Below are 13563 nucleotides of genomic sequence, written 5' to 3' on the forward strand. Positions count from 1 at the left end.
GACATACTACTAGACCGATTGGAAAACTGGGTAGGACTTTCTGGCTTAGTACTAAACTTATTGAATCCTACCTAAAGAATAGGGATTACTTTGGGTCTATAGGTAATTATGCATCGGAGCGTACAAATATGACGTGCGGAGTTCCGCAAGGCTCCATTCTGGGGCCTCTTCTGATTAACATCTACATGCTTCCACTGGCTCAATTATGGAGAAACAAAATAAGTTACCATAGTTATGCGGACGACACACAAATTTACATAACCTTATCGCCAGGGACTATATCCAATACAAAACTGACTAAGTGCATCGACAAATTAACGACTGGATGTGCCAGAACTTCCTGAATTAAATGAAGAAAAACTGAGGTGTTTGTTTTTGGAAAAAAGAGGAACGATTAAAAGTCTGCGCTCAGCTTCAAACAACAATTTTAAAACAACAGACAAAGCCAGAATCTTGTTGTAGTCATGGACTCAGACCTGGATTTTAACAGCCCATTGACAATTACAAAGTCAGCCTACTATCACCTTAGAATATATCAAGGGTTAAAGGACTATGTGTATAGTGTAACGACTTGGAAAAACTGGTCCATGCTTTCATCTTCAGTAGACTTGACTACTGTAACGGGTCTTTACGGTCTCCCTAAAAAATCAATCAGACAGCTACAGCTGATTCAGAACGCTGCTGCTCGAGTCCTCACTAAGACCAAGAGACTGGTCACATCTCCCGTTCTGAAATCTTTACACGGCTTCCTGTTGTCCAAATAATTGATTTCAAAGTACTCTTGCTAGTTTATAATCCCTAACGGTTTAGGTCCAAATACATTTCTGATCTGCTACTACCCTATGACCCGCCCAGACCTCTCAGGTCATCTGGGACGGTCTACTTTCTGTCCCCAGAGTCAGAACAAACGTGAAGCAGCTTTCAGTTTCTATGCTCCTCATATCTGGAATAAACTCCCAGAAACCTTAGATCCGCTGCTACTCTCAGTTCTTTTAAATCAAGGCAGAAGACCTTTCTTTTTTTGCTCTGCCTTTCTTTAAATGAATGCTCATTTCTTTAAATTTCTTATGCACTGTAACTTTTATTCTTGTGTTTTATGTGTCCTAATGTTTCTATTTTGTTTTTAACTGTCTATTCATGTGTTTTTTAGTTTTTAATGCTTATGATTTTAACTGTTTGTACTTGGTTTTTCTGTTTAACTGATTTCGTGTAAAGCATTTTGAATTGCCCTGTTGCTGAAATGTGCTATACAAATAAAGCTGCCTTGCCTTGCCTTGCCTTGCCTTGCCTATCACAGTGAATGAAAACAACATAAATACAGCGACCACATAGAATACTTCCATATTCACAAATTTGGTTACTGCGGTGAAAATTGAATCTCGATATGACCTGATCATGTACATATGTCTGGTGTTGCAATGGTGATATCAACGGGTGAAATCCGACAACAAACAACAAACAGAAATTGAACCTCCTCCCGTTAAGCCCTTATGTCAACCATAAATCCAGCTTAAACATCAGCATGTTAACATTGTCATTATGAGCATGTCAACATGCTAGCTATAGCATTTAATATTAGCATTTAACCGAAAGGCTCACTGTGCCTAAGTATAGCCTCACAAAACCACTAGCATGGCTGTAGGCTCTTACCTGCCATAGGCCTACTGCCCACACACTGCAACATTCCTCCACAGTGCCACCACAGACTCCTGTCAGCAAGAGTACTGCTTTCTGTCTTACCCTCAAGATAGTGTTTTTCCCCTTTCTCCTCTTGTTCAAGAATTTCTGTGTGTTTGTGTGTGTGTATGTGTAGTGGCTGGTGAGTTTCTCTGACCAGTTTGACATCTGACTCATGCTGTTACTGTACATCTATTGCATCATTCTCAGTTTCACTGACCACTTGTTTTGCCTCAGGAACAGAAAAATCTGCTACTTTGTCATCCACTGCTCATACTCAACACCTCCTCTGTTTTTGTCTCCTGTGCAGTCCAACAGAAGCAGCAGCTGGAGAAGGAGACAGGCCTGAAGATAGTGGAGGCTGGAGTTAGTGATGTAAGTCATACTCTCTAAAAATATTTGTTGTTCAGCTCTGTGTGTAAAAGAAAAAAAAGAGTGGGTGTGCTTGTGATTGTGTGATTCTTCGGTGTTTGGGCTCATGGGACGGAATAACTGTGATTCCAGTTTGCCTTGGCATCCGGATCACCCCTGCAGTTTCAGTTGTGCAGCCAAACAATAATCTGCAGCAACAATGAATTCCAAACACACATCCTTTTAAGTATGTTGCTTTGATTATTGTCTCCCATATTCATTTCCTTAAGGTCTCTAGACAAATGGCAAATAAAACACAACAAGACAAAAGCGTGATGCATTTTGTAAAAATGTAAAGTAAGTGTTGATTATCACAGTAGAGCAACAATAACCGAATTATCTTGAGTGCTGTCACTTTGTCGGGAGCCCTGATCTCCTGTGACATATTCATTGGAGAGAATTAAGAGAAGAGCAGGAGGACACTCAGGATGATCTAGATGAAAGGAGAGTAAACGTGTATTCATTGAACACTGATAAATATTCATATGTATCAGCAGTAAGGATCTAATCAAGCACCCATTGATGCGTCATAGCCCTCCATGCTCGCCTGGTAAATGAGTTTCTCTATGTAAATGAGAAACAGCCTTAGACCCCTGAGTTGCCCTGATCATGAGGCATGCTGGGAGCTAAATGGATGTGGCCTGTGCAGCGCAGGGCAGTTGCCATTGGCAACAACCGTCACATTCTGCATAGACAAGATCATTTCCCTGTGTTAGACCCTTCTATGCTGTCTTCCTTTTGGTGTCACTGCCTTTCTTCGCCCATCTGCCTCCCACTTATATCTTTTTTAGCACCACATTTTCTCTGATCTTATTCCACATTGTGTCTTTATCACGTTCTTCTTAATTATCTCTGAATCCCGTTTTCTTTCTTTTTTCTTCACTGTGACTTTTGTCCTGTTCTTTGTCTGCCTCTCTTCGCCTCCTTTTATTCTTTTATTCCCACTTAGACAGATTCCTGTGCTTAGCCAGCACTGGTATAGGGCTGTGTTTGTCATATTGGGCCTATTTGTAGATAATTAGCTGCAATAATAGCTTCTCTGCAGGAGCCAGGGTGAGGGAGGGTGAGATGGAAAGAAGGAGGGAGGAAAGGAAGAATCTGTCTTCCACCTCATGGGGAGAAAATCTACGGCAGATACTGTTTATAGAAATGCATGTCGAGGAAGTGCGGCATTTACTGTACTACAAATAAAGAGTTGGCAAAGAATAAACCCTGAAAACGCACTCTGAGGGCGTTTTTTTAGCAACAGCACTAATGTGGATGTGTGTGATCTCACCAGTTTGTATCCAAGTAGTGGAGAATTGAGGGTAAGTCGGGAAAATAGTAGCTTTTGACAGGAGAGCCTGTGGAGTGGGCTCTTTAAATACATTAGTTTAAAAGGTGTTAAACCAAAAGCCTGCTTTCAGTAAATTGTCCACAATTTTGGGTGAATGCATGCTAGAGGTTGCAGAATAGGTCTTCTTTAGCCTGCTTATTAGTAACAAAAATAGGAATATGCTGGGTTAAATCCAAATGTCCATAGGAGGTATAAAGCTGGAAATTATCTGTAAAGTATCTGTACTTTTCACAGACAGTATTCTTTCCACAAGCTTGTATAAAACCATCAATGTGGTTGGTATCATTAAGTCTTATCTCTGACAACTCCCCCTCCATTTTTATTTAAGAGGTGACAAATGACAAAACAGCTTAGGAAGATGTCCAGATAGAGCAAACGTCAATAGCGATAGATGCGGACGAGGATAAGCAAATGTCAAAGTGGGGGGAAGGAGACATCAGTCAATAGGCTGAGCGATATCTACTCCATTATAGATCACAGGGAAGTCAGCTTTCTATAGTAAAAAGAACAACAGAAAAATTACATTTTAGTTTTTCACAAATAAGGTATTTATGTTTGGGGCATAAGCAATGTGTTTTATGACTATCATTCTTTTTAACAGCTGTTTCCCAAGTGGGAGCTGCACTCTTGTGGAAACCCAAAAGGCAAATGGAGGTCCTCTCACAGCAATTTGTGAGTCCTGTAAATGTGTGAAAACTGCGAGGGAAAAAAAGAAGTGAAGTGGAAAGAAATGCACGGTTGATTATTTGGCCTCTTTGCAGCTTTGACAGCAACTGGCTGTATTCATACATTGAAACCACACATATAAAATACATATATCCGTGCAATTATCAGACACTTAGTACTCTGTGTGGAAATAAGACCTGGCAGATCATACCATACATTGTTTCCTAAACTAGCATCATTCCTAAACTGCACAAAGCCCTGTGACTGTGCATCCCTCACCGCCTCCTCGTATCTTTTTCCGTGCAGGAGGGGGGTCGGTGAGTCAACCCCTCCATGCTGGAGACAGCGGCCATGCATTAGGCAAAAAGGGTTGCTTTTGCTGGCAGCCATAGACACAGCATGGCCGGTACCAGTGGGGAGCGTGGAGAGGGAATAAAAGGGAGGCTCGGAAAGATGTTTTTTGAAAGGGAGGGACATATGGGTCAGATGATTCTTGCAAGCTTGCTTGCTATGGTTAGTCAGAAAAAGGACAGAGTATTCTACAATCCTCATACTGAATGTGAGCCCAAAGGATGGATGGAAATAACAAATCTAGCTTGGAAATATCTTCCTGTGTACTGAAGAAGTGAGTTAATGCCCTTAAAATCTTATTTAGTGCTTGTGAAGGGATATTTAATCACCAAATAGTTTCCAAGTTAAATATTAAAGTGAACATTCATCAATATACCTGCTTGATTAGAAATTGCTTTGAACAGCTAGAATACCAAATGATCTGTAAAACATGTTAAACTGGACATCTGTATTGAACCAATAGTAATGTATTCCCAGAGTTCCATTTTCTTAATGCCAATATTTGTAAATACACAGCAACATGAATGCACATATCTCCAGATTTGGCCTGCCTGTTCATTATGAGATGGTCCCTATGTGATTACGTTGGTAGTTAAAGTGAGATTCATTGACATTTTGACAACATTCTCCTGTTCAAGATAACTCTGGAAAAAAACTTCTGGTAAGAGGCTCTCATTAAGTATAGAATTCCCTGAGCTGCATGTCAACTAATTATTCAACCACTAAATGTAAATCATATATGGCAGGCAGGGAGTCTCTGCACTGTGCACGTGTGTGCTTGGTTGTGCGTACGCATGTACAGCACAGTAAATGTGTACTGTATAAATATTTGTTTGGCTACAGTGTCTTTAATGCATACTGTGACTGGTATGTGTAGGGCTTAAGTGCTCATGACTGTGTGTGTCACTGTTTAAGTTATTGTTTTTTGGTTTTCCATTTGCTCTTACTCTAGCTAAAGGAAGTGGATGCAAGTGAAATAAACATTAGTTTATCATCTTGTCATGTGTCAATCTAGAGGAACTGCCATCATTTTATGGTGGACGAAAGCTCACGTATTTCTAATGAAAGAACTATGTGCAGAGGCACAGAGGCAAAACTCATCTCAGTGAAAGGTCACATGTAATGATGCCCCCTTACAATGGATTTGAAGGCTTTCTTTCCAATATCCTGTGTATAATTAATGCAAGAGCACATCTGTTCTGACAGGCTTCCTCAAACAATACGACGGTGCATCAGGTTTCAAGTATGATTCGTCAACAGCAAAATAGTTTACAGTAAGAATGTTTTCATCTTTTTTATAAACTACTATCTTTCTATAAACCATCTACGTTAATTGCAAGGTTTAACCATAATAGTGTGAAATAAACGTTTATTGTCGCTGTTACTTAAAGTAGGCTAATACATCTCTATGGAGTGTTGCTGTGAACAGATACAGGCAACGCATTTCCAGCTGCAGTTGGTAGTTGAGTTACCCAAGAATAGGAGGTTTAAAGCCGGGGTTGGGTACCAAACCCTGGTGCTAATATGTCACCGGTGCCTAAATGATTGGTATCCACCGGACGGAATAGCAACGCAGATTTTGGTGCCTCATTTCAGTGCCTCATAAATGCCTGTGCTTCTCTCTGATGCTCCGAAACAGACGTTAGAGGCAGTATCGCTACATATCACACTAGATAACATTAACGTTACACTTGGAAGCAGGTAACGTTAGACTACCATAGCTAGTAGCTGGATTAAACAAGGTTAAAATGCTAACAGCTAAACAATGTAAAAGTTGGACTGTATTTCATTGTAGAGGATTCCAACACTGGGACGTACAACAGTCTGCCGCCAAAGACAAACTAGCACTTGTCATTGCTGTTGTCGGAAAAACAACATAGCCAGGACTAAATGGTGCATTTACTTGAAAGTGGTAAAGCTTGTGATGCTCTCAAAGATGGGTTTTGTCATTTAACAGCAATTTACTGATGAAATAAATTGTTATTGTTATAAGTTATTGTAAATACATTTTTAATAAATCATTAAAATCCCCTCATTTTGTGCTGATCCAAAAATTAGAGCTAATAACATTCCCATGATACTCCGCTGTGCTTTGTGCTAATTTGCAAATTTTAGCATGCTAACACACATGAATGGTGTTAAAAAATACCTGTTAAACATACAGCAGGCATGTTAGCATTGTCATTGTGAGCATTTTAGCATGCTAACGTTAGCATTTAGGTCAGCCAGTACAAGCAATTGCAGTCTCACAGAGCCACAAGCATGACTGTGGAGTAAAATAATTGTGTTAGTGTTTGTCCCTGCTTCTGTTGCAAATGTACATTTCATATAATGTACCGGCAGCATTGCAGCATTGCATTTTGTTTTGCTGGAACAATTTTTCACATGAATATTTATTTACAGATTGTTATACTCATAACAATATTCATGTGGTTGTCAGGCAATACCACTTAACAACAAACACCATGTGCAACCATCAGCGAATGCAATTCCTCCAAGCGAATGGGACAAATCATTTCAGAGGGGACTTCAAAGGGAAACCACTGACCATTTCCTACCAGAAAGAAGAGACAGATACACAGGCTGAAAAAAAACTGTGATAAGAGTTGTACAAATTGATCTTGTAACAGCATGGCTGTATATGCTTTACTTCAAAACATATTTCCCCACGCTAGTTTTGCAAGCTGTTTTTTTTTTTTAAGGAATCACAAGATGAGAAAAATATATATTTATGTTAATTTTCAAGATCTCTTATTCTCATTTAAGTGTCTGAGTGTGGCTCCTCAGAGGAAATGAGAGTTTCTGGGCTGCACTGCAGGGTATACTTTCTACCCATCCTTGTGTTGTATAGTGGGTATATATATGTACTGTTTTTGTATTTGTATCATCAAATCATTTCTACATTGGCCCTCAATTGCCTTTTCCACATTGACAACCTATCCAATTTCCTTCAGACACTGTAATAAAACCCAAACAATGAAAAAAATGTGCCGTCTATAAGAATTTCAACAGTGCAGGAAGGCCAATCTGGCTGTTTTAAAAGTGGCTAAAATGCCATTACTGTGGCAGATCTGGATGTGAAATGTCATATTGGAGCAGCCCCACTGTGCCTGGAGCCCTGACTAACACTGCCTCTTTGGCGACTCCAGCTGCCTCCCACTGATGAAAGACCATCCAGCAGCTCTGTTTCTCAGCAACCTTTTACCATCACCTGACCTTTGGACTGCAGAAATGCCTTTGATACCATGCCATGCAGTTTGGTATTTGCCTCTCTATATATCATGACGTGTGTTCCCCCGGGTGAGGGTGAACTTGTCTGTTTTTAAGTGTCAGAATGTAAAGTGTTTACTTTCCTACCTTTTCTTTCTTTTATGTTCCGCTGCCTTTGTTAAAGTAAGATACGGGCACTGTGTATAGTTGGTATGGTCACAGTGATATTTTTACTCAGCTGGTTGAAGGGCAATTCTTCTGCCTTTTGTAAGGAATTAAATAAGATTTTTTTTCTGGTATACTCATCTTCTTGGAAGAAAATAAGCTCAACACCAAGGTTGTCTTGGAGGTGTATGGAGGTTTAGATAAAATCGAAGCTAAATCCACTGTTATAAGTTGTCAATCTCCAATCAATGCTTTCAAGCATTCATTCTTTTCCGTCATTGTTTTCTTGCATTTCTCACAATAACTACAAATAGTGCTAACTAACAATGGTTAGCATGGTTTCTTCAAAGTAAAACAAAAACAAAGGTTTTTGATTCCAGGTCTGTTTTCATATCGGTTTATCTGTTTATTTGTTGGTTTGTTAGTTGGTCTGTCGGTTCATTTGTTTTTTTGTCAGCAGGATTACAGAAACAACGTCTGGCCTGATTTTCATGGACCTTTTTGGAAGGGCGTAGCAAGGAAGAACTCATTAACTTTTGGAGCTGATCCAATTAACGGGGCAGATACATGAATAGGGGTCAAGAGAGGCCCTTGAGCTTTGACTTTAACCTGTTGACACCAAAACTTTACTGTTTGTTTAGGCTGTTTCGGTTTTAGTCAAAGTAGCTGTGCTGTGGTTTCACTATTGCAGTTTAAGCCTATTCAAATACACACAGTATGTGTGTGATTAGAATGACATACAGTAAGTGTTACCTTATCATTTCTAAGATGACCAATTTAGCTCTGGAGTTTTGATAATTCTCCCCCAAACAGCCGGTTTGAGGGTGCAGTGAACCCGAAGAGAAATACATATTTGGATAGTTCCACGAGTTTCAAAGCAGACTTAATAGCTCAAATGACATCCTTGTGGTGCAGGTTGACTGGCCTGGCATATTTTAAGAAGAAATAATGACTCGCGACTGCAGCCAGAGACTGACTGGACACCCTGGTGCTTCCATTCCATCTTCGCCTCAGTAAATTCCCTATGTGGAAATTATTGAACTCATCTCTCCCTGGAGCAGGACAGCTCATGATTTCTGTGCTGCTGGTAAATTCTAGTAGTACTTAGTAGACTGCTATTGGATCCTAATGCAGCTTTAAAAACAATACCACACTGGATATAAAGCCTATAAAATGTGTGAAAATGCATCAGTGAGGTCCCTAACATGAACTACTTTTCAGCGGTTGCACTTCTTGAAGGCCCTGGACACCCATCACCCACATAGGTGATTTCAGTTATTCTGGCTGATTGGACCTCTTCTCAGGACTGTGTGGGTGTGTATAGACTGATTGATTGACATCTTTCTGAGCCTCCTGTTAGCTTTTTTGCACCTGTTAGGGCAGGACAAATGACAGCTTTATCAATCTTATTGGTACATGGAATTTGTAACGTAAAACATTCCCATCTAAGCTGTGGCCCACCCTCAACCTGAGCAGAGGTCTAATCAGCCAAAACAACTAAAAATCATCTGTGTGGGTGTTTTTTTTCAAAATAATGTTTTGATCCAAATGTGCACAAATTAATGCTTTAATAGATCATTTGGTTTGTTTCCCCGATTTATCTCTTTAGTGGTTATTTTCGGTGTTAGTTCTAAGTATTGCAGAAGTGTTGAGACAAACAGTTGACTGTTTTCTAAGCCCCAACCCTAACCCTCCTAGTAACTGTTCCTAGGCCTGTCAATCTTTAAATCTTTGAGTGTATTTTTGATTTCACTGGTAGAAAAAAGCAAGCCTCTCATTTCTAGCCAGCTTTTGTCAGTTGTAGCTAACCAGATACTTAAGCTAACATTAGCTTCATGAGGCAAATTGAGAAAAAAAGGCTCATAAATACAGAATACACTTGAAAATGTTACATCCTCATTATTCATTTAGAAGACATAGAAATAAAAAACAGCATTGTTGTTGTAAGGCAGTTTAACATGTGTTGGTTCTAGTAACAAAGGTATCATAAGAAACGATATAAGACAAGACTGTTATTTATTTCTAATATAATTCTGCTTAGCTACTTAGTTCTCGCAATAGGTTAAGCAAGATGGAGGTTAGATTTATGCTTCATTGTTTGCATTTTCAAACAGTATGTTTTCACATTACAATGCTACAAGAAAAAAGGCTTTTAGGATGAGGACTAGCAGATAATTTTGCAAACATAACACTCTCAGCTGACACGTTTAGCTGGGGTTGGTGGCGTTTGAAATCCTCCAATAAAAAGCAGAACAGAGCCATTCACTCTACCGCTGATAACTCATAAGATGTGTCTGACTCATACGATAGGCCTACACCCGCTTTTGCCCAGAATTTATAAATACCAGTAATCTGCCCCCTTTTTAAAGTATCAGGTAACTTAGATCTGCAGGTATAACATCATCATGCACGTTCATTGTAAACAATGCCACATTTGTTTGAACTAAAGGCTGTGTATGTTAATTTTTCGACTGGTGTCTGGCAGCAGCGGCAGTGGGGTTGAGGGCTGGGTGCCTGGGGGAGACTGAGGGTGGTGGTGGGGGGACCTGCGGTGTCCACAGCTGGATAGCACGGCAGAGGTTTTAAATGTCAGCGTTGAAGTGGTATGTGGCTGCCATTTGGCCTGACGAGCTGCATGCCAAGGGACTGGCAGCAGGATGTAGGGGCAGGGTGCTCCCGGTCCCAGCCATAGAGCTCTCACCTTCTGCCATTTATCATGCGGCTACTTGCCTAACGCATCTGGCACCTTAACGTTGACAGCAGCAGGAAAAGCAGTTGCTTCAGGCTAATCGGTGGCCCATGGTAATCTTTTTAACGTCACAACAAAATTAGGGCAGAAGTATCAGTTTAAGTAAATTCAGTCCAGAGTATCTGTAGGGTTTAGTTGTTGGAAATACGGTTTGAGTTGAGAGTATTGATCAGATTTTGCTGCTTAAGGCGACAATGTATTTAAAAAAAATATGATATATCATGAAAGAATATATAGTAGTCATGTGTTTATCTTGATAGAATTATCTTGTATAAATTAGTCACAGATTTCTTTAGGGCAAAGTACACATTTGGAGTTTGTGATTGATGTAAATCAGATTAATTATTGCGCAGTAAGCGCACAATACTAAAACTACTTTTCTCTCAGCAAATTAAGTGTAATCAACTGTCGTATCATCTTTTATTGACTTTAATTGACTGTAATTGTGAATCCTGCTGTAACTGCTAGTTACTTTCTGCATGGCAAGGTCAACTAAATTGCTTGATGAGCTCTTCATTTAGGTCTTTTATATGATGACCTTGACTTGGGAGGCGGTCCTAATATCTTCCATTTGTGGTGATAAAGCATGAAATGAAACTAGACCACTCTGCTTATAAATGGCTTTAGAGCATCAACTGGTTGTATTAACTGCTGGAAAATACTCTACTTTACCGGGCTGGGGATATTTAGACACAACACCCCAGGTGAATGGGAAAAAAAGTTAACTAAAAGTTATCAACATGAAAATTCCCTAGTCGATTACTGACATTAAAACAAAAATGTATTGTCTTACAAGTTTTCTGTTAAAATATGCAAATAAGGCATTATCTTGCTAAATATGCATACAGAACTGATTTCTGAACATTGGATAAAGCTAGTTTCCAAATTGTTGTTTTAATTTTTGACATATTAGAGTGAAATGTTTTTACAGAGGGAATTTGGATTTTTCTTTTCATCACTCCATAAATCAGAATGTAGTGTTTGTAGTGTTTTTATAGCAAAAAAAAAACTTTTTACCATGTTTTTCGGGATACAATGTTACATAAATCAGGATATTAAGGATATCTGAACAAATCCCTCTATTTAACCCTTCAGAATATAGATTGGAATGAAACTGGAAAGTTTGGTGTACATAAGTGCTACTGAAGTGGACATTTCTGGCCTTTGATGGCTTATAAAATATCTTACATTTTGCAAGACATTACATAGGGCAAAACACTTTTAACTAACATATATAAACATGACACATGACACTCCCAATTGATTACTTTCAGTAAGAAATGTATTTTTGTATTACAACTTTTCTGAAATTGTTTTAAATTTACAGCAGCAAATAGACAAGTGGCGTAAGATAAACATGTAAATGTGTATTTTGGATGTTTTTATCCCAATAGTCTGAAAGAAGACATGCTATGGAAGCACAATAGCCTAAAAACTCAAAATTAAAAAAATATGGTTTTGTATAATATAAGTCATTTAAAGAGCATTTTGACATATATTAGGCTATACCTACAGTAGCTATACGATTTCAGTTCAAACGGCTACTCGCATACCAGATCCTCTCATGTGATAAGAAACTTTATTAAAATTGTTTTTTTTCTTTACCTGGATCTGTACCTGTTATTTAGTCTAATATCCATCAATAACTGAGAATAATTAGGCCCTTTATCCATGAACCAAAGCCAATTCCCTAATGTGATTGCTGCAGTATATGTTGTCTTTCATCCTCATATATGCAATCATCGCTAACATGGTGAATGTGTGAAGGTAAAAAGCAGTGGCAAAGATCAGACATCTGATATTGTGCTGTGAACTGGAGAAGCATCCTACTGTGATCGGATTTTTGCTTTACATATCACAGTCATGTCCATGCCAACATGCCTATTGACATTCACAAACATGCTCATCAAATGCACAGATGCAGCTAACAACCGACGCGATGCAGGTGGATATCTGTACAGATACCTGTACAGAAACAGAAGCTGCTACAAGTACACCAAGCCCGAATCATACTTCACACCAGAGCACAGTAACATGTATGCAGCTTAAAAACACACAATAACCATATGTCAAACAGTAACCATTTTTATGCACATTTTATCTAGAGCATTGACAACTCACTGACGAAACTCAACATCTCCCACTTAATTAATTTTAATTAATCTGTATTAATCTTAATAATTTTAAGAAAAAGAACACATAAAGTGTGTCATTTTTCAAAGCTTTGTCAACATCAAGAATTAATAAAAGGAATCACATTTCATTGTTGGAAACAGCAAAAGGACCTTGGCATTCCAGGTCCATGAACACATGTGATCATATGTAAGTCACCATTAATTACGTTATTCACTTTGAAGAAGGAGGGGAAAAAATGCCATACAGGGTAATTATGTTTGTGGGTGAAAATAGGCTAGATTGATTATATGCATTTACAATAATGAGCCGTGAGCGTATTATTATGTTACAGAGCCATCAAAATCTTGACATAAATCATAATTAATTCTGCCTTTAGATTTTCTGATCAGCCATGGTTTGTAATGTTGTCAGAGGTTGTGGTTTGAAGCGATGGGAGATGTGAACGGCAAACAAGCGGCTGCTACCATACTACAGTACAGCTGGGGCAGCAGCCTCATTAGGGATTCACAGAGGTGTCTTTCGACAAGCAGCACTGCTTGGTTTGGCTCGGGGGCAGACTACTATTATAAATCTGCTAGAGCTGTGAGACAGACAGACAGAGAGACACACAGGGAGGCTGCGGCGCTGGCCAGGCAGAGTGTCAGCTCTGTTCGTGCAGAGGATTGTTTTGCACTGCGAGGTCCCCCGACTCTGTCCCAGCTGATTGGTGTGGCTTCATTAGCATGGGCTGTGGCTCCTCCGATTTGCAGTAATTAAAGAGAGAAATCAGAGCGCTTGCCTCCAGTGCAGACACAGCCAGTGCCTGTCAAGTGAGATCGCTTTGGAACAGATCTAGCCTTCCTGGCCGCTTGCCACTCCACAA

General features: G+C 39.4%; 1 protein-coding gene and 1 long non-coding RNA gene across 2 annotated transcripts in view; both read left to right on the top strand.

Moving 5' to 3' along the window:
* LOC116672462 (uncharacterized) overlaps nucleotides 1–1758 on the top strand; it is a 19390-nt gene extending 17632 nt beyond the window's left edge. The window contains exon 3 of the long non-coding RNA XR_004327554.1: nucleotides 1748–1758. This is a non-coding gene — a long non-coding RNA (uncharacterized LOC116672462). The remainder of the gene's footprint in view (nucleotides 1–1747) is intronic.
* Nucleotides 1–13563, top strand: part of ptprn2 (protein tyrosine phosphatase receptor type N2) — a 125020-nt gene that overhangs the window by 74562 nt on the left and 36895 nt on the right. The window contains exon 11 of the mRNA XM_032504341.1: nucleotides 1988–2052. Coding sequence (XP_032360232.1) covers nucleotides 1988–2052 — 65 coding nt within the window. The remainder of the gene's footprint in view (nucleotides 1–1987; nucleotides 2053–13563) is intronic.

The sequence above is a fragment of the Etheostoma spectabile genome, chromosome 22, assembly GCF_008692095.1.
Source record: "Etheostoma spectabile isolate EspeVRDwgs_2016 chromosome 22, UIUC_Espe_1.0, whole genome shotgun sequence".
NCBI lineage: Eukaryota > Metazoa > Chordata > Actinopteri > Perciformes > Percidae > Etheostoma > Etheostoma spectabile.